Source organism: Nyctereutes procyonoides, unplaced genomic scaffold (assembly GCF_905146905.1).
Source record: "Nyctereutes procyonoides isolate TBG_1078 unplaced genomic scaffold, NYPRO_anot_genome, whole genome shotgun sequence".
In the NCBI taxonomy this organism is placed as follows: Eukaryota; Metazoa; Chordata; class Mammalia; order Carnivora; family Canidae; genus Nyctereutes; species Nyctereutes procyonoides.
The window spans coordinates 6272312-6297997 of NW_026575132.1; the positions used below are offsets into that span (position 1 = coordinate 6272312).

General features: G+C 39.0%; 1 protein-coding gene across 1 annotated transcript in view; it reads left to right on the forward strand.

Annotated features, from left to right (window-relative positions):
- Window positions 1-951: 951 nt before the first annotated feature.
- CCDC150 (coiled-coil domain containing 150) overlaps window positions 952-25686 on the forward strand; it is an 80477-nt gene continuing 55742 nt past the window's right edge. The window contains exons 1-9 of the mRNA XM_055345461.1: window positions 952-1041; window positions 9520-9683; window positions 11374-11588; window positions 11707-11885; window positions 14133-14201; window positions 19640-19756; window positions 20396-20525; window positions 23156-23199; window positions 24431-24523. Of these exons, the coding sequence (XP_055201436.1) occupies window positions 1030-1041; window positions 9520-9683; window positions 11374-11588; window positions 11707-11885; window positions 14133-14201; window positions 19640-19756; window positions 20396-20525; window positions 23156-23199; window positions 24431-24523 (1023 nt within the window). The 5' untranslated portion in view covers window positions 952-1029. The remainder of the gene's footprint in view (window positions 1042-9519; window positions 9684-11373; window positions 11589-11706; window positions 11886-14132; window positions 14202-19639; window positions 19757-20395; window positions 20526-23155; window positions 23200-24430; window positions 24524-25686) is intronic.

Sequence of the window (25686 nt, forward strand, 5' to 3'; positions counted from 1 at the left end):
TGGCTCTTTGTGTTGCGGCTCTAAAGTACCCTCCCACCTTTCCTATTAAAAGCTTATTTGGTCCCTTCACCTGAATAATGTATACAGCGCTCCTTTCTCTTTCGGCAGAGGAGCTCACAGTTTAATGAATACATCTTACAGCTGTGGTTTGACAGACATCCTCTCTATGGCATGTTGAGGCTTGGCTCTCAGAAGAACCAGAAGAGCCAGAGCGTTTCAGTCACTTGCTTAGCAAATGAGGACTCAGCTGGAATCTGGCTACCTTCACTGAAGGGCTGGTTAGTCCCAGCTGTGCCCCCCAAGGAGACCAAAGGGATGCATCAATTGCCCTGATGGTGGTAACAGGTGTCCTCTTCAGGTATGCTCAAGGCTTTCTTGTTTCTTAGCTCTTTGCAGTTATATTTACAAATACCTGAGAAAGCAAGAAACATATTACGATGAGACAAAAGACAAGAGAGCAGAACACATGTGTTTGGCCATCATGGATGAGGGTGAACAAGGTCTTGGCTTTTCCTTCAAAGAAAACAATGTTAATTTTGTATATTTACTGCTTTTTATGATCATTAACGAAATCGTTCAGAAGTCACCTGATACTCTAGTCCTAAAACTGAAAACATTTTCTCATCCCGGACTCTCCTGCTGCGGAGCGTTTGCCAAATTCCCCCGCCCCAGCGCCGCAGGTCAGCCAGGTGAGACCAGTGAGCTCTGCAAAGAGCGCAGGACAATCCGGGAGGGGAGTAGGAGGAAACTACATATCCCGGCATGCCTCGCCAGCGAGCACAATGGAGCTCCGCCGTCATCCGGGTCACGGGGCTGCGCGTTCCGTGCGCGCCGCCGGATTCCGCCCTCCTGGGTCCCGCCCCGGGCGGAGGGCCCTCCTGGGCCGGGAAAACTACAATTCCCGGCATGCGCTGCCGCGGATGCGCCTGCGTGCGGGAGCTACCGCGCCAGAGCGGGTTGGTTTGAAGCGTTGTGTTGGTTCCATGGACACCCGCCAGCCTGCTGCGGGACCGAGCTCCTGGCGGCCGGATGGAGTGTGGGGTAAGGCCGGTGCGGGGCCCGCGGGGCAGAGCTGGCGGCCCGGCGGGGACCACCGTCACCTCTCGCCGCCGCTCTCTCGTCCCCCTAGTTTGTGGCTTCGGCGTCGGGTGCGGGTGAAAACCGTTTCGGAGCTAGGTTTGCCCCGGCCTGGATCCCGCGGAGGGGCGGGCGCACCCCATCAGCCCAGGACTTCGTCAGGTGGTGTCGGGTTCTCAGGAAAGCCATTTCGACGTTTTGGTTCTTTTTTTTTTTTTTTTTAAGATTTTATTTATTCATGAGAGACGGAGAGAGAGAGGCAGAGACACAGAGGGAGAAGCAGGCTCCCTGCAGGGAGCCCGACGTAGGACTCGATCCCGGGCCCCCAGGATCCGCTGAGCCACCCGGGGATTCCCCGACGTGTTGGTTCTTTTATTTATTTATTTATTTATTTATTTATTTATTTATTTATTTATTTATTTATTTATTTATTTATTTATTTACTTACTTACTTACTTACTTACTTACTTATGATAGTTATACAGAGAGAGAAAGAGGCAGAGACATAGGCAGAGGGAGAAGCAGGCTCCATGCACCGGGAGCCCGACGTGGGATTCGATCCTGAGTCTCCAGGATCGCGCTCTGGGCCAAAGGCAGGCGCCAAACCACTGCGCCACCCAGAGATCCCCCGACGTGTTGGTTCTTAAAAGATTCTTTGTCACCGGTCATATTCCTTGATGTGGTGTCGGGAATTGGCATCTGGGGCCTCCCTGGGGGGCTCAGCGGCACAGGGCGTGGCCCCGGGATCCTGGGATCGAGGCCCACGTTGGGCTCCCTGCATGGAGCCTGCTTCTCCCTCTGCCTGCGTCCCTGCCTCTCTGTGTGTGTGTGTGTGTGTGTGTGATGAATAAATAAATAAAATCTTAAAAAAAAAAAAAAGTAATTGGCACCTGTTCTTTGAGGTTCGCCCGGGACCTGGCACCTGCGCTGGAGCAGAACGCGCGTCCCCGGCCCGCGTGGACCTCTCCTCCTCGGCGTGTGCCCCGCGCAGGGACGCCGCGCACTTGGAGGCTCCTTGTGACCCTCGTGACCCCGACTTGTCCATCGTGGAGGCCGCAGGGCCAGTCCTGGCCTCCCTTAGGCTCTCCATTAGCCGGCCTAGTGGCTTTACGAGCTGGCCGTAGGTGGACCACCTCAGAACTCACGCCGGAGCTCCGGCCCACGCTTCTCACTTGGACTCTGCGGACAGATTCATCTGACCTCTATCACCAGGTCATCGTTCCTGTGTGGGATTTAACATTCCCTGAAACAACTCCATCTTTCCCCTAACCCTGACCCTCTGGCGGGTTTTTCCATGGTCTCCATTGACGGCACCACTCTCCTTCCGGCTGTTTCCTTGCTTTCCTGTTTCCTATCTAACCCATCAGTAAAACCGGGCTTTAGAATACATCTGGGCTCTGACCGCCTCTGGGCCTTCTGTTTCTGTCACCTCTGTCCCACCCAGTGGCGCCGCCTGCCCGGGTTACTGTAGTAGCTTCCCAGCTGGTCCCCCTACCTCGGGCGGGTATCCAGCGTGATCCAGGTGAGAGGTAGCTTGCATCACACCACTCCTTCCACTGCATCCTCCAAGGCTTCTCAGAGTATTGAGAGGAAAGGCCAAAACTTTATAATGTTCTCTCTCCCTCTTTTTTTTTTTTTTTTAGATTTATTTATTATATGAGACACAGAGAGAGAAAGCATGGTAGAGACATAGGCCAAAGGAGAAGCAGGCTCCCTGCAGGGAGCCCGACATGGGACTCGATTCCAGGACCCCAGGGTCGCCCTGGGCCCAAGGCAGGTGCTAAACTCCTGAGCCACCCAGGGATCCCGAGCCAAAACTTTATTTTATTTTTTTTATTTTTTAATTTATTTATGATAGTCACAGAAAGAGAGAGAGGCAGAGACACAGGCAGAGGGAGAAGCAGGCTCCATGCACCAGGAGCCCGACGTGGGATTCGATCCCGGGTCTCCAGGATCGCGCCGGGTCTCCAGGATCGCGCCGTGGGCCAAAGGCAGGCGCCAAACCGCTGCGCCACCCAGGGATCCCCCGAGCCAAAACTTTATAATAGCCCTTAAGGTCTAATGTGATCTGGTCCCTTTATTACCCTCTGACCTCACCTCCCATAGTTCTTTCTTTCACTTTCTCCTCTCCAGCCTGACTGACCTCCCTCCTGCTTCTGACGTCTTGGCATTCACTCTTCACTCCCTTTGGACTTCTCTGCCCTCCAGGTATTTATGTGGCTCACTCCAGCACCTCCGTCCCAGCTCTTTGCTCAGATACCTTCTCAATAATATTTTCTTTGACCAGTGTGTTTAAAATGAAAGCCTGCGTAACAGTTTCTATCCCATCCTCTTTCCCACTTTAGTTTCCCCCACGAACTCTCACCAGTGAACTGTATTTTACTTCATGTTTATATTCCTCAGTTGGGATATAAGCTCCAGGAGGGCAAGGAATGTTGTCTGTTCTGTTCACCGGTGTGTATGACCATACCCAGCTCATGGTGGCATTCAGGCACCGTTTTGGTGGTTGTGTGAGTGAATGAAGACAGCATTGCTGAGCAAATTATTTTCCAATGGTTATGATAACATCGAGTCCCTGGCCTGTTACTTTAGAGCCAACAGCATGTAGTTGGACGTATTATTGGATTTAGGAATGGGGCGTATGTCCACTGAAGCAAGTATTCCCTTTCCTGTTTTTTTCTTCTTAAGGTTTTATTTATATTTTTAATTTTTAAAAGAATTTTATTTTATATTTATTATTTAAAAAAAGATTTTATTTATTTATTCATGATAGACGCACACAGAGGGAGAGAGAGGCAGAGACACAGGCAGAGGGAGAAGCAGGCTCCATGCAGGGAGCCCAATGTGGGACTCTATCCCAGGACCCTGGGATCACTCCCTGAGCCAAAGGCAGATGCTCAACCACTGAGCCACCCAGGTGCCCCTCATTATTACGATTTTTAAAGAGTTATCTTTAATCTCCACACCCAAAGTGGACTCAAACAACCCCAAACCAAGAGTGGCATCCTCTACCAACTGCGCCAGCTAGGCACCCAAATCCCCTTCTCAAAGTCACCTGGCTTTTACTAGTATATGACTTAACACATGGGTCTTATTCATGCCATCCTTGCAATGAGGTAACCTGCTTAGGCGCTCCATACAAATACTCTCCATAGAAATACTCTCCCTAAACATGGGAGACAGAATTGTATTAATTTGATAATGATACATTTATGAAAGTCGCTATGAATGAACTTTTTTTAGAACTACAAGCTTCTGTCTTAGTATTTTTACTGTTATGATCAAGCATCAGGCCTTGGGTTCAAGACTACATTCAGTGATATTTGCACCTTTTCAAAAACAGCAAAACACACGTAAGTCAAGCCATAGTCTCTTTGCTGCAGTGCTAGCATTTAGAGCTAGATTCCTTTCTTCTAAGACTGTACTTCTTACAAGACAGTGAGCTTTTGAGCTGTGGCTTCTGAGGATCTGCCAAGCAGCTAGTGCACTATGGGTGGGACCTGCCAGATGATGGAGGACAGGCAGGAGTGTGAGTACAGTGAGAACTAGACTCCCTACCAACTCAACAGATTTCCTGGATCCCAGGTAGTTAACTCACTCTTCCTTTAACAGGCTCCCAAGGTATTCAGTGCCTCTCCCTGGTGGATATTAAGGCTGTCTTGCTCTTGATGTACCATTGCTTGCCTCCTTGCTTCCTCCGGCTCTCCTGACCTTGACCCCCCCCCCCCAATCCACCCCATTGCAGGGGAGGTTTGTGGAGGAATGGTTTTCAGTTGATCCAGGGACCTGTTTTTAATCTCCAAAAGCTAGATGGGTTTCTTTAGTTTTCCAGTCAACTTCTCGGAGCACTGGTACATGTTCCTCAGCGATTCACTAAGAGGATATTTCAAGCTTTATACCCTGCCCACCGTTAGTTTCTTCCAAGCATCTCACTCTTCCCTTCCTTAGGGTGAATTTTCTATTAGTCTCCTTCCTCTCAGAGGCTGGGGCCCAAGTTTGTTTCTTCTTTTTGTTTGAGTATTCTTTTCTCTCTCCAGTGTTTCTCTTCTCTTTCGAGTATTCTTTTGGCTCCAGTTGTAAATCAGATTCAGGTGGGCATGAGTATTGTGCATCCAATTCTTACTCAGACCTGCAGACTTTCTCTTTAAAAAAAAAAAAAAAGTGATTTGATTTGGTTTTCCATTTTGTTTTTGTGACCAAAAGTGACACACACTGTAAAGCATGAGCATTTTATACATATCATAGGTGCCTTAGGGAAATATCAGCAAAACTGTGACATTTCAACAATAACACGGAAATATTTTAGATGGGATTCTGTGTCCCATTCACAATATGGGACTTGTATCCCATTTCCTGTATTTTTTTCCAAAATGAACTAATGTTTATATTCGTATTTTATGCTCTTTTTTTAAAAAAAATTTTATTATTATTTTTTTAATTTTTATTTATGATAGTCACAGAGAGAGAGAGAGAGAGAGGCAGAGACACAGGCAGAGGGAGAAGCAGGCTCCATGCACCGGGAGCCCGACATGGGATTCGATCCCGGGTCTCCAGGATCGCGCCCTGGGCCAAAGGCAGGCGCTAAACCACTGCGCCACCCAGGGATCCCTATGCTCGGTTTTTGATATAAATTAATAGAGGCTTTCCTTTATGTTATAATCCACTACCTCAGCCTAACAAGTTGCCAGGGAAATTGTCCTCCCTCTCACCTCTGGCAGTGCTTGTCATTTCTTTTACCATTTCCTTTTACTTGTGTCTCCATCAACTATTGCTTGGGCTGTTGTATTTTAGGAATGTTTATGTTGCAGGTAATAGAAAAGCATGACTAACACAAAAGACAAAACTTTATTTTTCTCAAATAAGCAGAGATTGTATGTTTGTAGTTTTGCAAAAAAAAAAAAAAAAAAAAAAAAGATAGGTTAATCCAAACTTCTCTGGCCTTTTCTGTGTGTTTCTCAAATGCTGGTGATCCCTGGCTCTTTGTATCTAAAAGTGAGGCACTGCATGGCTGACTGCGAGAGAGTTCTCAGAGCTCTGGGCCTCATATGGGGAAGTAAAGGACCGGTACCATTATGTCATTTTTTTCTAGCAGAAAACAAAAGCCTTCCTGAAGCTCCTTGCCAACTTTTTGCCCAAAGTCTCATTGGACAGAATGTGTTACATCCTGTGCCAGCTGCAAGGGAAGCTAGGGACGTGAACTTTTCAGCTTCTTTTGGAGAGAGAACAAAACCTCAAACCTTATTAAACATTCTTTATGTTTTCTCCCCACTTCAGGTCTGGGTCATTTCTATGTGGGCAGTGACAAGACAGCAGGTGACAGAAAATGGAATGGAGGGTAATTGCATGTGGTGTTTCTCCCTTGTTACCCTTCCATTTTCTCCCCACTCCATGCTATTGGTGGTTCCCACAAACCTAACCCTGGTTTCATGAAGGGTCTTCATTCTATTACCTGAGGAACCTGTGGGTGGTACCTGTGGTAACATGAGCAGGTGTCTCCAAATCTGGCTTTTTTTCAGAGTCGTAGATTAACCTTACTTCAAATCTTTGTATATCCAGAGACGCTGTTACTATCTATATACACCTTTGTCTTCCCCTTCAGGAAAAATTGAAAGCATGGAAGGAAATTACAGAGAGCTTCTTAACCTCTGTGTCCTTAAGCTGACCATTAACAGGAAAATTTTTAACAAATTCAGATTATGTGAGTCAGAAGTGCTTTCTGTTTCATAGATGAGAATGAAAGAGAGAAATCCTCATCAGAAGCACTAGAATAAGAGTAAAAAGAAAATTTGTACCCTCCCATTTTTCCCTCCCTCCAGCTCATTCTATTCCGTTTCTATGAAATTAACTTTTTTTTTTTCTTTTTCATTCCACAGACAAGTGATTTCAGAACAGTATTTTTCTTTCTCTTTCTGGTTTATCTCACATACCACAGTGCCCTCTAGATTCATCTATGTCGTTGTCAATAGCAGGGTTTTCTTTCTTTTTATGGTTGAACAATATAATTTATCTATTGAGGATGTATATGTATATATACATCTCATATGTTCTTTGTTCATTCATCTGTTGAAGGCTGTTTAGGTGGTTTCTCTATCTTGGCTAATGTGAATAATGCTGCCCTGCACATGAGTGAACAGGTACCTCTTTGAAATACTCTTTGTTTCCTTTGCATATATACCGACAAGTGGATTACTGGATCCTATGTTAGTTCGATTTTTAACTTTTTGAGGAACTATTGTACTGTTTTCCATAATGGCTGTGCCATTTTATATTCCCACCAATAGTGTGTGAGGGTTCTCATCTTCACCAACATTTGCTTTCTGTCTTTTTGATAATAGTTATCCTAACGAGTGTGAGGTGATATGTCATCGTGGTTTTGATTTACATCTACCTGGTGATTAGTGATGTTGAGCACCTTTTTGTTTATCTATTGGCCATCTGTATGTTGTCTTTGAGGAAAATGTCTATTCAGGTCCTCTGCCTATTTTCTAATTGTTTTCTTTGCTTTTTTGCAGTTGAGGTATATGAGTTCTTTCTATATTTTTGACATTATCCTCTTACCAGATTTTCTACCATTCTGTAGGTTACCTTATCAAGATATTCTGAGGATTGGGCAGCCCGGGTGGCTCAGTGGTTTAGCGCTGCCTTCAGCCCAGGGCGTGATCCTGGAGACCCCGGATCAAGTCCCACGTTGGGCTCCCTGCATGGAGCCCGCCTCTCCCTCTGCCTATGTCTCTGCCTCTCTCTCTGTGTCTCTCATGAATAAATAAATAAAATCTTTAAAAAAAAAAGATATTCTGAGGATCTAATGTACAGCATAGTAACCTAGTAATATGTTGTATAGTTGAAAGTTGTGAGAGTAGGTTTTAAGTATTGTTACCACAGACACACAAAGTTAACTATGTTACCTATGTGGGGTGATGGATGTGTTAATTATCTTGATCTTGGTAACCATTCTACAGTTTATATGTATATCAAATCATATTGTACACTTTAAATATATACAGTTATATTTAATTATTTCTCAGTAAATTAAAAAAAAAAAGAGAGAATAGGCCATTCTTTGGGACCTACTGAGGGGAGATAAAAGATGATTGGAGAGCTATTTAGGATGAAGAAATGTCCTTGATGGCTGTAGCACAGTTATATTGGCAAGAAGCTCAGCCTTTTCACACCCTCTTGCCATGCTTCTTGCCCCCTTAAATCCTGCCATCAGTTTTCCCACTTTTTAAAATCTTGCCTTGAGTGGTGGCGATTATCTTCAGTTACTTGGACCTAAGCTAGTCGCCACTTCCGCTGCCTGAGAGATGAGGGGAAGAGAGATACTTGATTATACAGCAAGTGGGGGAGAAAATATGTGTTCCTAACATCCAAAGTGGGATCTTTGTGAACACGTTTCCATAGGAACACTGTTGGTAGTAGTGGTTAAGGTTTACAGTCTAGTTAATATAGAAATGTCTATGTAGGATGGAGTTGCAGGAAAATGTCCTTAAAATTTCTTTCCACCAATGACCTTATCATTGAACTTTGGGCCCATGATTCATCTATATGTTGGACTGTTTCTCCTATGCTAATTTTACCTAATTCTGTCACAAATATTTCAAAAAGTACTCTTAAACAGTTTTGGGGGAGAAATTTTATGTCATTAGCTATAGAAGAATTTTTGCTAGGCTATGAAGTTTGCAAATTTCTTTTTAAAATCGTTGCTTCGATATAGTTGGCAAATTTATTTTACAATGGGTGCTCAGAAGTTAAGTATAGAATGTTTTTCTGAAAGGTTGGTTGGAATATCTTAAAACGATGATGGCTAGTAATAAAATAAGTTAATAATTCCCTCAGGTAAGTCATAGGTCCTAGTATGTATCTAATAGGAACAGATAGGATGGACTAGATTATGATTCAATAACAAACTATTCAACAATCTCAGTGTCTTTTTTTAAAAAAAATTTATTTATTCATGAGAGATGAGAGAGAGAGAGGCAGAGATGTAGGCTGAGGGGGTAGCAGGTTTCCTGCGGGGTGCTTCATGGGGGACTTGATCCCAGGACTGCAGGATCACACTCTGAGCCGAAGACAGAGTCTCAACCACTGAGCCACCCAGATGTCCCAATCTCAGTGTCTTAAAACAACATAAATTTATTGCCCACTCACACTGGATGTCATGGATGGATCATGGCTCTGCTTCATGTCGTCTTCACTCTGGGATCTCGGCACATGAAGCTGGCCCTATCTGGGTTGTGGCTTATCTCATGGAGGGAAAGAAAGAAGGAGATGCTGAATGGCAAATTAGCTGTTAAAGCTTCCACCCACATTAAGTTAAAGCAAGACACATGGCCATTCCTGATTTTAGCAGGACAGAGATGTATAATTCTCCCACAGGAAGGGACAGTGACTATTTTGAACATAATAGAACCTACTATACTAATATTGTGACTTTAATTGCAGGTGCATATGGAAACTGCAGTGACCAGACCAGTCCTTTCTCCAACCCACATCAATGCTACAGCTTCTGAAACATTCACAGTACTTCAGCAAAGGATGAGAATAGTTGAGGAACAGACCAGTTCTCTGAGGGACGATCTAATAATGTTGGACTTTGGTGAAAAAAGGTAACAAATGGAAAATGAACTAGATCTTTGTAGGTTGAAAAATTCTGCCTCACTGGTTATTAATAAGGAGTGACAGTGCAGATGGTTTGGCAGATGAAATATAGGCATTTATAAAAGAATTAAGGAAACACAGTTGCCATTTGAACAGTAATTAGAAAATATTTGCAAAATAGTTGTCATCCCGTAATAGAGCTATTATTACCACTATTCCCCTAAACAGCTATTTAAAGTGTGCTAATTAGATGCACAAACTTTGATATCCTGTTCACCTTCAAAACTTGATTGAAAATAAACATGGAAATTTTTGTATAATTAGAAAAAATTTGGTTCTTATTTTTTAAATCAAAAATAGATTTTGAGGGATCCCTGGGTGGCGCAGCGGTTTGGCGCCTGCCTTTGGCCCAGGGCACGATCCTGGAGACCCGGGATCGAATCCCACGTCAGGCTCCCGGTGCACGGAGCCTGCTTCTCCCTCTGCCTATGTCTCTGCCTCTCTCTCTCTCTCTCTCTCTCTCTCTGTGTGACTACCATAAATAAAAAAAAATAAAAAAAATAGATTTTGATAGTAAGGTGAACATTTAAACTTGATTCATGCCATTAATATGGTCTTCATTTTCTTTCCCCAGACTTGTGAATTAAAAGAAAGATTTTAAGTTTTTTTTTTTTTTAATTTTTTTATTTATTTATGATAGTCACACACACAGAGAGAGAGGCAGAGACACAGGCAGAGGGAGAAGCAGGCTCCATGCACCGGGAGCCCGACGTGGGATTCGATCCCGGGTCTCCAGGATTGCGCCCCGGGCCAAAGGCAGGCGCCAAACCGCTGCGCCACCCAGGGATCCCCAGATTTTAAGTTTTTTTTAAAAAAATCATAATTTAGAATGAGGTACTCAGAAAAAAAAAGGTACCTCATTGGCTAAAGAAGTTTTACCATTAAAAGTTGGATTATTAATGACCTGAGGAATCTGGGTGCTTAAGCAGCCAATATCTAATTTACTGGTATGATTTTCTTTAAGATTACATATATATATTTACCTAGTGTCTCATGAAAACCTAAAATTATTATAGTTGGCATTATGGCACCCATAGAATGAATAATTTTTCAGTAGTTAAAGATGAAATTTGTATAGTTGTTGAGTATGCTAGAATAAATTAGGAATGTTTATTATGACCTTGTTTAAAATTTTTCTAAAAATATGTGAATATATTTTCTCCATGCTAACGTTAATTCTTAGCTTATAGTTATAGATTTAGCATTTAACGTGTTTTATGTATCACATAAAAGTTCACAAAAAATTCAGATTAAAAGAAACAACCATTATAAAGCCAGTGGTCTTTATCCGTCCAACATTAGTCTCATCCTCTCTACCTAATGGTCCTTTCTGTATTAAAATTTGGAGAAGCTAACAGATGCTTGTTAACTAAGAAATCTAATTTTTATTCTTTTTTTTTTTAAGATTTTTTATTTATTTATTCAGAGAGAGAGAGAGGGGCAGAGAGAGAAGCAGGCTCCATGCAGGGAGCCTGACGTGGGATTCGATCCCGGGTCTCCAGGATCACACCCCAGGCTGCAAGGGGCGCTAAACCGCTGTGCCATGGAGGCTGCCCCTAATTTTTATTCTTGGTAGAAATGTTACATTGACCTGATGATTGCATTGCATAATATTGTTAAATTGAGATCTTTGTCCAGAGGCCAACTGGAAACCCCAAAATGCTTAGAAGAGCCTGTGAACATCATTAGTCCTATCGAGAAGGAAGTCATTTGTTCAGAAAAAACAGATATTCTGTGGAAGAACTGTGAGTTTCTGATAAATCGAATGTGCCGTCTGGAAAGCCTCATCCAATCTTTGAAGATGAACATCTTTCGTTTGCAAACTGAAAAGGATTTAAATCCACAGAAAACAGGTACAGAGAGAAGAGAATCATCAGAAATTTGGTCCTCTATGGGTGCTTAATGAGCTTATGATTCTTTTCCTTTCCTGACCTTTCAACTGCTCCATGACCCTCCTGTGCTGTTGAGTAGCTTTTCTGAAGGATCGACTGAATGCAGTACAGGAGGAGCATTCCAAGGACCTGAAGCTATTACATCTTGAAGTGATGAATTTGCGCCAGCAACTGAGAGATGTAAAAGAGGATGAAGACAAGGCACAAGAAGAAGTGCAAAGGTTGACTGCCACCCTGGAGATTGCCTCAGAGACAAAGGTTTGAAGTATTTTTTTCAATTTTATTTATTTATGATAGTCACAGAGAGAGAGAGAGAGGCAGAGACATAGGCAGAGGGAGAAGCAGGCTCCATGCACCGGGAGCCCGACGTGGGATTCGATCCTGTGTCTCCAGGATCGCGCCTGGGGCCAAAGGCAGGCCAAACCGCTGTGCCACCCAGGGATCCCGAGACAAAGGTTTGAATCCAGAATTTTGAAATACAGATTCACTGTTCTCTGTTAGCTGGAGGAGGCAACAGACCCCAAAAACTGACTTTTTAAAATAGGTTATGTGATGTGAGGATTTTTGACATTTCATAGTTACCTACATTGATGATCTAAACTATTGAATACTTTCAGTATCAGAGCCCTTACCTGGTATACATGGAAGTGAGAGTCCAAAGATATGAGGTAGGGTCTCTGCTCATCTAAGAGCTTATATGCTAGCTGAGAGAACAAGTAATAGCATGAAAAAGTAAATAGAGAAAAAAATAAGGCATAGGAAATGTTAAAGGACGATACTCCTACGGACAGTAAGTGAATATTGACGTGTGTTTCGTGTTCAGGCAGGTTTGAGAGGGTGGGTATGCCCTATCTAGGGTAGATTAGGGTAGAATTCCAGGAAGAGATATTATGGGAGCTGAACTTTTAGAAGATAAAGTAGAGAGGTGAGGACATTTCAGGGGGTACCCACAGAGGCTGGAAAGAGTATAGAGGAGGGTAGTCAACTGACAATTTTGTTCTTCTTCCATGAGCCAGGCAGTATAATAGATGGTCAACACGTTATTTGGTTTAACCTTGGGATACCTGAGGGGCTTAGTGGTTGAGCGTCTGCATTTGGCTCAGGGTGTGATCCTGGGGTTCCGGGATCAAGTGTCACATCAGGCTCCCTGCAAGGAGCCTACTTCTTCCTCTGCCTATGTCTCTGCTTCTCTATGTCTCTCATGAATAAATAAATGAAAAATCTTTAAAACAAATTTTGAAAAATCTCATGAAAGGATATTATTGTCCCTGTTTTAGTAATAAGAGCATCAGGCCCCAGAGAGAACTCATTTCTCTAAGATCACACTTCCCTGTCGTCTTCCTCTTTTTCGGGTTTGAACTTAGGTCTTTCCACTGATATAGTTAGGGGAAATGCATAAACTAGCCTGACAGGAGTGAGGAATTTTGAGGAGGCAAATAAATTGGAACTTAGCTAGGGATCTCATTATAGAGTATTTTAAAGTCAAGAATAATCAGTAGTTGGGCTTTATCTTTCAGGGGGTGACTATTATTTTTGATAAAGCTGAACAATATTCTATTGTATACATCTACTACATCTTCCTTATCCATTCATCCACTGGTGGACTTGTGGGCTCTTTCCATACTTAGGCTATTGTGGACATTGGTGCTATAAACATTGGGGTAGAGGTGCACCTTCAGATCACTATTTTTGTATCCTTTGGGTAAATAACTAATAGTGTCATTGCTAGGATGTAGGGTAGCTCTATTTTTAACTTATTGAGGAACCTCCACACTGTTTTCCAGAGTGGCTGTACCAGCTTGCATTCCCACCAGCAGCGCAAGAGGGTTCCCCTTTCTCCATATCCTTGACAACATCTGCTGTTTCCTGACTTGTTAATTTTAGCCATTCTGACTGGTGTGAGATGATAACTCATTGTGGTTTTGATTTGTATTTTCCCTTTTGCTGAGTGATGTGGAACATCCCTTTTTTATGTGTCTCCTGGCCATTTGATGTCTTCTTTGGAGAAATACCTGTTCATGTCTTCTGCGCATTTCTTGACTGGATTATTTGTTTTTTGGGGGGTGTTGAGTTTGATAAATTCTTTATAGATTTTTGATACTAGACATTTCAAATTTCTTCTTCCATTCTATAGGTTGTCTTTTGGTTTTGTCTACTGTTTCCTTTGTGGCACAAAAGCATTTTATCTTGATGAAGTCCCAGTAAATCATAAATCTTTAAAAAAATTAAAAATAAAAGGAAAATAATAGAACTCATGGATCAAAGTAATAAAAAACTTTGTTTTTAAAATATCTAACTTTAATAATTACTTCAGACTCACAATAGGAAGTATTTGTAACCATATCCAGAATAGCATTTATAGGTTGATAGAAAAAAGTCTAGATTTGAACCGATGTGCCTGAATAGCATTTATAGGTTGATAGAAAAAAGTCTAGATTTGAACCGATGTGCCTGAAGACAGCTTCATTACACATTATTTAGAACCTTTTCCCCTTCTACTTTTAGAAGAATGCAGCCATTATTGAAGAGGAATTGAAGACCACAAAACGTAAAATGAACCTGAGAATTCAAGAGGTAAGATAAAAAAAAGATGCTGGAGGCTGGAGGGGGCGTTGGAATTGCTGAGAAGTTAAGAAAGTAGAAAGAATGAAAAACTTTGAAGAAAAATATATTACTGTGTAGTAGGAAGATTTTTAAAATAATGTCATGTGAAATTCAAGTGAAAGTAGCTGCCCTTATTTGACATTAAGAGTTCTTTTGCCGCAATACAGCCATACAACCAGAAATAAAGTAAGTTTGTTAGCCAGGAAGGAAATTTGTTACCACAAAATTCATATACTAGAGCTAAGTGAACACGTTCATAAAAAGACCTTTTAAACTAAAGTTGTGTTTAAAACAAAAAGCTTTTAATAAGCTTGCTCATCTAATTTTACCTTGAAACCTCTATTTCAGCCTAACTTTTAGTAGATAACAGATTGGGAATTGTGAAGTAGGTGGCTGCTAAAAGTTGCTGGACTAAAAGTTGGCAGCTAAACACAGTGGAAGAGTCAGGAAAATTAGTAATCCAACACACCCTGGCCTAAAAACTTCAATATTCCCTAACAGAATAATCATTGATATTAATCCAAATCAAAAGGATCCAAATTATATTTAAAATATTCTACTATATAAAACAAAGAAATAGGTATAGTTTTTAAGAAAAAATTTTTTTTTAAATTTTTATTTATTTATGATAGTCACACACACACAGAGAGAGAGAGAGGCAGAGACATAGGCAGAGGGAGAAGCAGGCTCCATGTACCAGGAGCCCGATGTGGGATTCGATCCCGGGTCTCCAGGATCGCGCCCTGGGCCAAAGGCAGGCGTCAAACCGCTGTGCCACCCAGGGATCCCAGTTTTTAAGAAAATTCTTATGAAAAATTACTTTTTAAGTTATGATTTTTAGTGCTGAAGTTAAATTTAGATGTCTGGAAAATTGTGTTATGTACTTGATTTGCCAGTAACGTGATAAAGGCATGATTTTTTCATAGTTAGAATGTATTACATTTAGCCAATTTTTTTGGTTTTAGATATTTTAGTAGTATTTTTTTAGAGAAGTTTTACAGTTATAGAAAAACTGCACAGAGAACAGTTCTCATAAACGTGTTATCCCCATCTCTAGTTTCCCCTATTATTAACATCTCGCATTAGTGTCATACATTTGTTATATTTCATGAACTAGTATTGATAAATCATAGTTAGCTAAAGTCCACAGTTAATATTAAGATTCATCCTTTGTTCATTATAATATCTTACAGAACAGTATCACTGTCCTAAAAATGCTCTGTGTTCCATATCCCCATCCCTTCCCCCTTCTCTTCCGGAGCCCCTGCAACCACTGATCTTTTCATTGGCTATAGTTTTGTTATAGTTGGAGTGTGGGAGCGTGTGGTTGTTTTGGACTGGCTTCTTTCTTTCTTTTTTTTATTTTATTTTTATTTTATTTTTTATTTTTAATTTTTTTTGGTCTGGCTTCTTTCACTTAGCATATGCATTCAAGGTGCCTCCAAGTCTTGTCATGGTATGATAACTCATTTTATTGCTAAACAATATTCCATTGTATGGGTATACTACAATTTGTTTATCCATTCATTTATTGAAGAACATCTTGGTTGCTTCTAAGTTTTGGCAATTGTGAATAAAGCTGCTATAAACATTCATATGCAGGTTTTTGTGTGGACATGTTATCTACTCATTTGGATAAACACTTAGAGTTCAATTGCTGGACCATATGGTAAGCTTTTGTTTACCTTTGTAAGAAACTGCCAACGTGTCTTAAAAATTGGCCGTACCATTTGGCATTTCACACCAACATTGAATGAGTTCCTGTTGCTCTGCATTCTCATCAGCAGGTTGTCTTGTCAGTGTTTTGAATTTTTTCCATTTTAATATGTATTAGTAGTATCTTGTTTTAATTATAATTCCCTAATGATGTATGATGATGAGTATCTTTATGTGCTTATTTGCCATCTGTAGATCTTACTTGGTGAGGTGTCTGTCAGATTGTATGCTTTTTTTGTAATTGAGTTATTTGTTTTCTTATGTTGAGTTTTAAAAGTTCTTTGTGTATTTTGGATACTAATCAAATCATGTGTTTTGCAGCTTTTTCCCCTATTCTGTAGCTTACATTTTGCAGAGCAGAAGCTTTTAGTTTTAACGAAGTTCAGTTGACTAATTTTTTCTTCCAGGGATTGTACTTTTGGTGTTATAAGTGATCATCAAACCTAAGGTCACCAAGATTTTTCTCTTGTGTTATTTTTTAGAAGCCTTACAGTTTTTGTATTTTACATTTAGATAAATGATACATTTTGAATTAACGATGTGAGAGCTATATCTTGTTTTTTTTTGTGTATGTCTGTGTGTATGTCCACTTGTTCCAGCCCCTTTGTTTAAAAGACTATCAGTGATTACCATTTATCATTATTCTTTTTTAAAATTTTTTTTATTTATTTATGATAGTCACAGAAAGAGAGAGAGAGAGAGGCAGAGACATAGGCAGAGGGAGAAGCAGGGTCCATGCACCGGGAGCCCAACGTGGGACTCGATCCCGGGTCTCCAGGATCGCGCCCTGGGCCAAAGGCAGGCGCTAAACCGCTGCGCCACCCAGGGATCCCTCATTATTCTTTATTAGGAAATTCTTAATTCTGAGTGCTGTGATAAGATTTTGAATATTTGAATTTTTATCGAATCCTGTCAAGGACCCCTAGAAGGACTTAGTCAAAATACATTTTTGGTATTCAAGCAGGAAGGATGTATTAGTTTGCTAGAGCTGCAGTAACAAACCACCACAGACTGGGTACCTTAACCAACAGAAATTTCTTATATTTCTGGAGATTTGAAGTCCAAGATGGAGATGTCAGCAGGCTTTTTTCTCCTGAGGCTTCTCCCTGACTTGCAGATGGCTGCCTTCTTATTGTGTCCTCATGTGGTCTTTTTGGTGCATGCACATCCCTGGTATCTTTGTGTGTCCCAGTTTCCTTCTCTTAAAAGACACCATTCAGGTTGGATTAGGGCCCACCCTAACAGCATTATTATAGCTTATCACCTCTTTACAGGCCCTATCTCTAAATACGGTCACATTTTGAGATACTGGGAGTAGAGCTTCAATGTAATATTCTGGGGGAATACAATTCAGCTGGCATCAGGGGGCTGTATAAAGGTGGAATAAATGTGGTACATACCTTCCTAAGAGATAAGATATATATATATACAATCTGGTTCTGATAAATGTAAAACTGCTTTTATTAATGCTTCAGAAATAAATACTTCAGTAGTATAATTATCAAGTAAAGATTCCTCAATAAAGGACTTAAATTATATCTTGAGTAGATTATGCTATGTAATTTAATCCAGAGCTCAGAAAAATACAATGTTACTTTATATCACAAAGTAATTATAGTCTGATAGTGTAGTTAGTATTAGATTATTAGTATAGCCTAAAATAAAAACTATGGCTCATTCTTTTTTTTTTTTAAATATTTTTTTCTTTATTTATTTATGATAGTCCCACAGAGAGAGAGAGAGGCAGAGAAACAGGCAGAGGGAGAAGCAGGTTCCATGCACCAGGAGCCCGATGTGGGATTCAATCCCGGGTCTCCAGGATTGCGCCCTGGGCCAAAGGCAGGCGCCAAACCACTGCGCCACCCAGGGATCCCTGGCTCATTCTTAATTAAATAAGATTGTCATACTTAATTGATATTTCGATGAGGAAGGAATTTCTTTCTTTTTTTTTTTTTTAATTATTTATTTATGATAGTCATACAGAGAGAGAGAGGCAGAGACAAGGCAGAGATATAGGCAGAGGGAGAAGCAGGCTCCCTGCACCGGGAGCCCGACGTGGGACTCGATCCCGGGTCTCCAGGATCGCGCCCTGGGCCAAAGGCAGGCGCCAAACCGGTGCGCCACCCAGGGATCCTGAGGAAGGAATTTCTAAACTTGAAGTGAAGAAAGAGATTATAAAAAGTTCAATTGATTTGAACACAAAAGAATTAACAAATTCTACATGTGAAAAAAGGGCAAAAAGCAAAACTAGTAAAACCTAGCAAAACTAGATAAATAATCTTTCCTTTTAAAGAACTTAAAATCGACTAAAGAAAAAAAGCCAACCAAAAAAAAGTGGTCAACTAACAATTCAAAATATATATGTTAACTTAGAAATTATATAGAGCTAATAATCATGTTAGAAAATGTTTGATCTCACTAATAACCAAAGAAATGAAAAGCTGTCAAGATGTTGTTTATAATTTATTAGATTAGCAAAGATTTAAGATAATAATACGTATAACTGATGGGATTTATTCTAATTCTACTGATAGGCTAAAATTGGAGGGAAAATTATATACCCAGTGTATCAAAAGTCTAAAAATTATTTATACTTTAACCGAGTGATTTTTCTTGTAGGAATTTATCTTAAAGAAATAGAAATGCAAAGAAAGATTTATTCACGGGCATGTTCAGCGGGATGAAAGACTGGAAAAACCTAAATGTTATTAGGGTTTTGATTAAGAATATTATAACAGTCTTTAAACATTATAAAATAGATCATCCATAGAGAAAATACATATAAAATATATATGTATAATTTAGGGAAGAGCTATAAAGTGTACTCTTCCATCATCTTCACTGGGGCTTAAAAACAGAATTTCTTTCAACTTAACATCACTTCATAAAAGGAATAGCATTCTGCAATTCTCATTTAAGTTTGAAAGGATCTGTTACCTCATGAGTAAATACTCTTTTTTTTATATCTTTATCTAACTCATCGTCAATAGTTGAGAGAAACAAGGTTAGTGTTCCTTAATTCTTGAATGGTAGTTTTATCCACTATTTAATAGTTACTTCATTATTTGTCTAGACCTTTAAATTCCCAAACAGAATTGGAGCAGCTTTCAGGGGTATGTTTATACTCCTGTGGGATAAAAAATATTTTTAAAAAGGTAGATGAAGTCATCAAATATAGAAAAATAGGAATTAAAAAAGAAAATACAGAAATACAGAACATGTGTATATACTAAGGTGTGATATTAGTATTTTTTTTATATTAGTATTTTCAACCTTTTTGTCACGTCTATTCTGAGACATATACTTTATACTGTAACACCATACATAAATAATATACAGAAACATTTCGTAAAGCATTACTTATGCTTCCTTATTATATGCTATGTGCTCTGATATTTTTTCCCCCTTTTTAAGTGCTGCTTGCAACTTACTAACTTGACCCACAGTTTGGAAAAAAGACTTCTTATAGAAGTCTTCCCATTATATGGGAGGACAGGGCAACAGATGTGACTTTTCATTTCTTAGTAGTTTATCTCTTAGGGAGACACACAAGGAAGGTTGTGAAGTAGTCATAGAATGAAGAATGTTTGGGAGTGAGACAGCATGTCTGGTAAACTTTTCATGGTGACTTTATCTTTGGCAAACTGCTGTGATGTTCCCTTGGTCTTGCCTAACTGCAACTTGCTCTGTAGCTAAGGAGACAACTGTCTCAGGAGAAGCACCTAAGGGAATCTCTGGAGAAATCTGGATCAGCCATGCTATTCAAAATACAAGAGATGGAATCAACAGTGGAGGTGGAACGGAAACAGGTAGATTTTTCTCTCCTTGTTTATGTCAAGGGAGTGAAACCAAGAGAGAAAGCTGATATTTTACTTATAAGCCTTTAGTTTTGCTAATTTTCTCTAGATTTATTAAATTTTTGCTTGTATTATTATTTGAAGTACCTACATGTAATTTAGAGTATTCAATTCCAAGTATTGAAAGCAATTAGTAGTTCCAAATTCTAATACCTGGAATTGGATCACATTTATTTATTTTAACCAATGGTTGTCCTTCATAATAAAATTATGAAAAAGATGCTACCTAAGGAATTTGTAAATGATTCTTTATTGCTATAACTTGTACTAGCCACTTATGGCTAATTACAATTTAAATTAGTTAAAATTAAATAAAATAAAAAATTCAATTCCTCACTCAGTCTGGCCATACTTCAAGTGCTCAGCAGTTCCTTGTGACTGGTGATTGTTCTGTTGGAGAGCGCACAGAAAGTTCTGTTGGACAGCCCTGTTGAAACACTACACCTTGTTGAGATCTCTCACTGTAACATATAAACTCCCCTTCTCCCTCCCGTGATGTTAAGATTGGAAAATCTGCCTTACACATGTGCTATTAGGTAGTTTGGTAAAGATCTTTACCTTACAGAAAGGAGTTTTTCTTATACATTTCAGGTGCAAATTTTGCAGCAAAATTGCATTGGCCTGCACAGTTCTATGCAGACCACCCAAGAACTACTGGCACAAGAACAGCAGAGAAAAGGAGAGTTGGAGACTTCTATCTCACAGCTCAAGTCTGATCTAAGTATGAAAATAGATGTTAGAAATTACACTTCTGTTAGGTTTTTTTGAGATTTTGTGAAAAAACTCTTTAGATCTGAAATTCTTGAAGAGGCCACAAGGCCAAATGTAAAAACTTGTTGATGTCTCTTTTGTCTGTGGCACTGGGAAAAAAAAAAAAAAAAGAGAGTGTTGGTAATAGACTTCCATCCTCTTAACTGAAAACTATTGTGTATTTAAATTCTCTCTCAGGTTCGTGGACTTGGGAACATTGGGTTTCTAGAAGTCTAGATTGAATATTGAGTAATAGAACATTAATAAGGAAATAAGGCCTTTAATACTTGCTCACCTCTTTCTAACCATTTATCAGACTCTCCCATTCTGTTTTCAGGTTGCTAGTCTGTTGACCTGTATTTGTAGCAATGGATGGTTGTAAGTTACCTTAGAGCTTAGATTAATGTCCTCATTTTACAGTTAAATAAACTGAGTCCTTACAGGTGATTGAGCTAGGAAATGGGGGAGTCTAGACTTGATCTCATGTTGTTCAGAGTTGTGGTTCTTCCAACCCATCAGCCCTTGTCCTGTTTATTCTTGTTAAAATATAATTGCGAAGCAGTTTTCAGCCAGTATCAAATATAGAGATCATAGTGCAGTGCCTCATGTGAGTAACACTTCATAGAGCTTTCACAAAACTATCTCATGTAATACACTAAACTATCCATACTTCTCAAAGTTAAAGGGAACAAATGATGACCTGAGGCCTCAGCCTGTATTTTCTGCCTTCTATGCTCTCTGGCTGTAATGAGGGCAGGGAATACCAAAAGGGAAATGAAAATTAGAAAAATCATGGAGCAAAGAGTAATCTGTTCAATGTTTTTTCTTCTGCTCTTAGTAGAAAGTACTGATTTTCCTTACAGTTGTTGAGTAGTGAATTATCTTTGGAGTTCTCACTGATAATGCCCCAAGATAATTTTCCATTTTTCCTGTGATTATGTAGCTACAAAAATACATATTTTATGGTGCTGCACATTATCTCATTTGAACCCTACAACCTTGTGAGAAAGATAAGAAAATATATCCTAGTCTTGGAAGAATAAAAAGGTCTGTATCTAAGGACCCACAGCAAATAGGATACCTGGGACTAAAACACATATCTTTCTATTATGCTAGTAAGTTTTTTTAATGTTACTTTTCTCATTGGATTAATGCTTTAGCTTTGAATTTTGTGAAGACTATATGGAAGACCATTTAAAAGATGAAAATTACACAACATTAACTAAAACTAACATGAGGAAAAGGAAGCCTGTCTGAATATCACCTAAATGCTTTCTATTGAATAAGACTCTTTCCATGCATGCAATTGATTACTTTAAGGTACAAATAGTTATGCTATCTAGATTAGTAAAAGGAATGCTTCTAGATATTTGCTTTAATGAATTAAAAATGTAGTTATTAGCAATAAACATTTATACACCACACTAATTAAAGTGATGAGTAGGATAAATACGCCCCTTTCATTCTTTGATTACTAGAAATTTTAGATAGATCATACAATTATCTTTTTTTATCCTTCACATATTTTCAATTAGTTTACTCTATTTGAAAAGAGTCTCGGACTTATATGTTCAGAAAATGATAGTTGTTCTGACTATATCCTACATAAAATGAGGTTTTGTGTGTTTTGTGATTCTTCTGACTTTAGAATATTTAAGTGAAACAAAACTAATAAACCTTTAGGAATTTTTCATGAAGCTAAAACATTACTCTCAGAAAAGTTTACTTTGGGCTGCTAGTATACAATGCCAGACTGTTCCCCTGCTTGTATCTTTGGTTTTATTTTCACTCTATATACTCTCTGGGTGGTTTCAAATCTTTTTTTTCCACATAAAATCATAGTCCTGAGCTCCAGATGGTATCTCACTGCCATCTAAACGTCTACATGAGGATGCCTTCAGATGCCTCACAACACTCGGTGAATACTTAAATACTGCAGCCATTTGCACTCATCCTGTCCGGAGCCTGCTCCTGGTCCTGCATAGTCCCTGTTGAGTTGAAGTCGGCCGCATACTCTGTTGCTTCAATCCAGACACTAGATTTTCTCCTTGACTCCTCACCTATTGCCTTTACCCCACCAGCAGCTGCCAAGTCCTGACCGTTCTCCTTGCTTGTTATTTCAGAAATATGTTTTCCGCCTGCATCCCCGTCGTCATTCCCGTAGAGCCAGCTTTCATGGTTTTATACTTGGGTTATTGCAACAGCAATAATAATAATAATAATAAATAACAATAATAATAAACTGATCTCCTCTTCCTGTCGAGCCTCTGTTTGAGGGTTCTCTCTAACCAAAAGCTTTTGATTACGTGCCTCTCCAGTTTAAAATCCCTCAGACGCAATGAGCTTCTATGCACGGAGTCAAATATGCCATTTACTATGTGCAATTTATTATTGCACGTGACTGTGGACTATCTTCTTGGTAATTTCATGACTTGAGTTTCCAGGCTATAAAAATATGATAGAAATACGTGTATTCTCTTTATTTTCACCACATGCAGACTGGGGGAAAAAGAAAAAGCTACTCAAGGAAAAGATACTGTGTGACCAGTATCATTGTAGTAAGTTATTATTACCATAGTTATGTGGACTCTTTGTTTTTAGTTTCTAGAGATGAGCTCATTTCCAAGTTGGTTGAAGAAAATAAGGTAAGTTTTGAGGTTGTAGAGTTTAGAGATGTTCTTTCTTCTCTTCACTAAGTAATATTTCCTCACTCATGTTGGTTTACAGTTTTTCTGATTCTCCTAAAATCTTCATTAGAAAACAGTTGCAGTGTAAATGAGTTGAGTATTCAGACCCGTTGTCAATTGGGTATTAGGAAATCATTTAGGCAGGTTACTGTGGTTTGAAAAAAAGATGAATTAGCAAAAATTAGACAAATTTGCATCTTATGCTTCTTGCAAACTAATTATTATAAAGAAAGTTTTTATAAAATGTAGGAAATATTAACTCCTTTTTGGTAGTGATGGTTGCACAACAATGTGAATATACTTAATGCCACTGAACCATTAAATATTTTTAAGTAAACTATACATTTAAAAATTGTTAAAATGGTAAATTTTATGTTCTTTGTATTTTACCACAATAAAAAGTGAAAAAAAAAAAAGAAATAGTACCACTTTTATATCTTAATACATTTCTAAGTCAATCTTAATGTGTACATCCTGTTTGGAATAATTTTTCTGGGTTCTATCTCATCCTGTCATGTGTGAAGTTTAAGTCTTGAGATGTTTCTCCTGGAAAAATAGAAGAGTAGTCCTCTCTCCATAGGGAGAAGACTTGCACTTTTCCCTTCCTAATTTCAATAACTACCTGTTGGGGAAAGCCCAATCCACAACTCACATCACTATTACCTTTCTGTCATCTTAAAGAAAACTAATTTTCTTTTTGAGCAAAAATGTTTTGTTTTGCTCCACACCCAGGTATTCCTTGATGAAAACATCTTTACCTACTTAAAACTTTAAAAGATCTTTAAATGTATTTCTTTGAAATCACAAAAGATCTTATTGCCTTGGGAAAAAATGTGTATACAATATAAACTAACAAATATTCATCTTAGCAGAACTTTCTTGACTTAAGGATGCTAGTTAAATATTTACATTATGGTTTTAGGCAAATTCTTTCTAGTTTGAAACTCAATGTGAGAATATTTTCATAATTTATTTAAAAAGAGAAGTTTGGGAGTTGAAGATAGCAAGATTTTAAGAAATTCTTTAAAAAAAAAAAAAAAAAAGCTTTACAAGGCACTTATGTATGTGTATCATTACAACTTGAGCTCATACTGACCAAAATACAGAAGAGGTATTTTCGTAGATGTATACTATCATAGCTCTTACACATAAAAAAGGAGAGAAGTTATTAATGTTTTTGCTCTTATAGAATATGCAGATGTCTTTCAACAAGGAACATGAAGAAAATGCATATTTGAGGTCTGAAATAGTATCCCTTCATGAAACATCAGAAAAAGCACAGGTAGGTCTTATTATTTCTGTAGTTTTTAGATGTTGCTTTATTTTGTTTAAAGAATCAAGAACAAAGATCACTGCTGATTATATAAATTCATACCATCACCATAGGGTATAATTGGCATGTGACATTTTATTTCAAGTGTACAACATAATGATTCAGTATTTGTGTACTTTGCAAAATGGTCACCACGATAATTCTAGTTAACATCCATCGTCATACACAGTTACAAAAATTTTTTTTCTTGTGATGAGTACTTTTAAGATTCACTTTTTAATAATTTTCAAATATGTAATACAGTACTATTAACTATAGTCATCATGCTATATAGTCATCACGCTTCCCCATGACTCATTTATTTTATAACTAGAAGTTTATACCTTTTTACGTTAGTGTTTTTGTTTTCTTCAGATGACTACCCTAAAATGAAATTGCTGGATCATATGGTAGTTCTATTTTTAACTTTTTGAGAAACCTTGATGCTATTTTCCACAGGGGCAGTATCAATTTACATTCCCACCAACAGTGCACAAAGGTTCCCCTTTCTCCACATCTTCTCTAATACTTGTTATGTCTTACCTTTTTGGTAATAGCCATTCTGATAGATATAAGGTGATATCTCATTATGGTTTTGATTGGAATTTCCCTGATGATTAGTGATGTTGAACATCTTTTCATGTAACTCTATATGAGTATATAGTTGGCCATCTATATGTCTTCTTTGAAAAATATCTATTCAGATCCTTGACCCAGATTTTTTTAAGCTACTAAGTTGTGTATTTAACCCCTTATTAGGTATATAGTATTAATGTATGATTGCCAGTATTCTCTCCCATTCACTAGGCTGCCTTCTCATTTTGTTGATGGTTTCCTTTGCTGTGCAGAAGCTTTTTTTTTTTTTTTTTTTTAAGATTTTATTTATTTATTCATGAGAGACAGAGAGAGGCAGAGACATAGGGAGAGGGAGAAGCAGGCTCCCTGCAAGGAGCCCAATGCAGGACTTGATCCTGGACCCTGGGATCACACCGTGAGCAGAAGGCAGACACTCAACCACTGAGCCACCCAGGCATCCCTGTGCAGAAGCTTTTTAGTTTAATATAGTCCCACTTTTTTATTTTTGCTTTTGGTGTGAGACCAAGAAACTTACTTATGTTTTCTTCTAGGAGTTT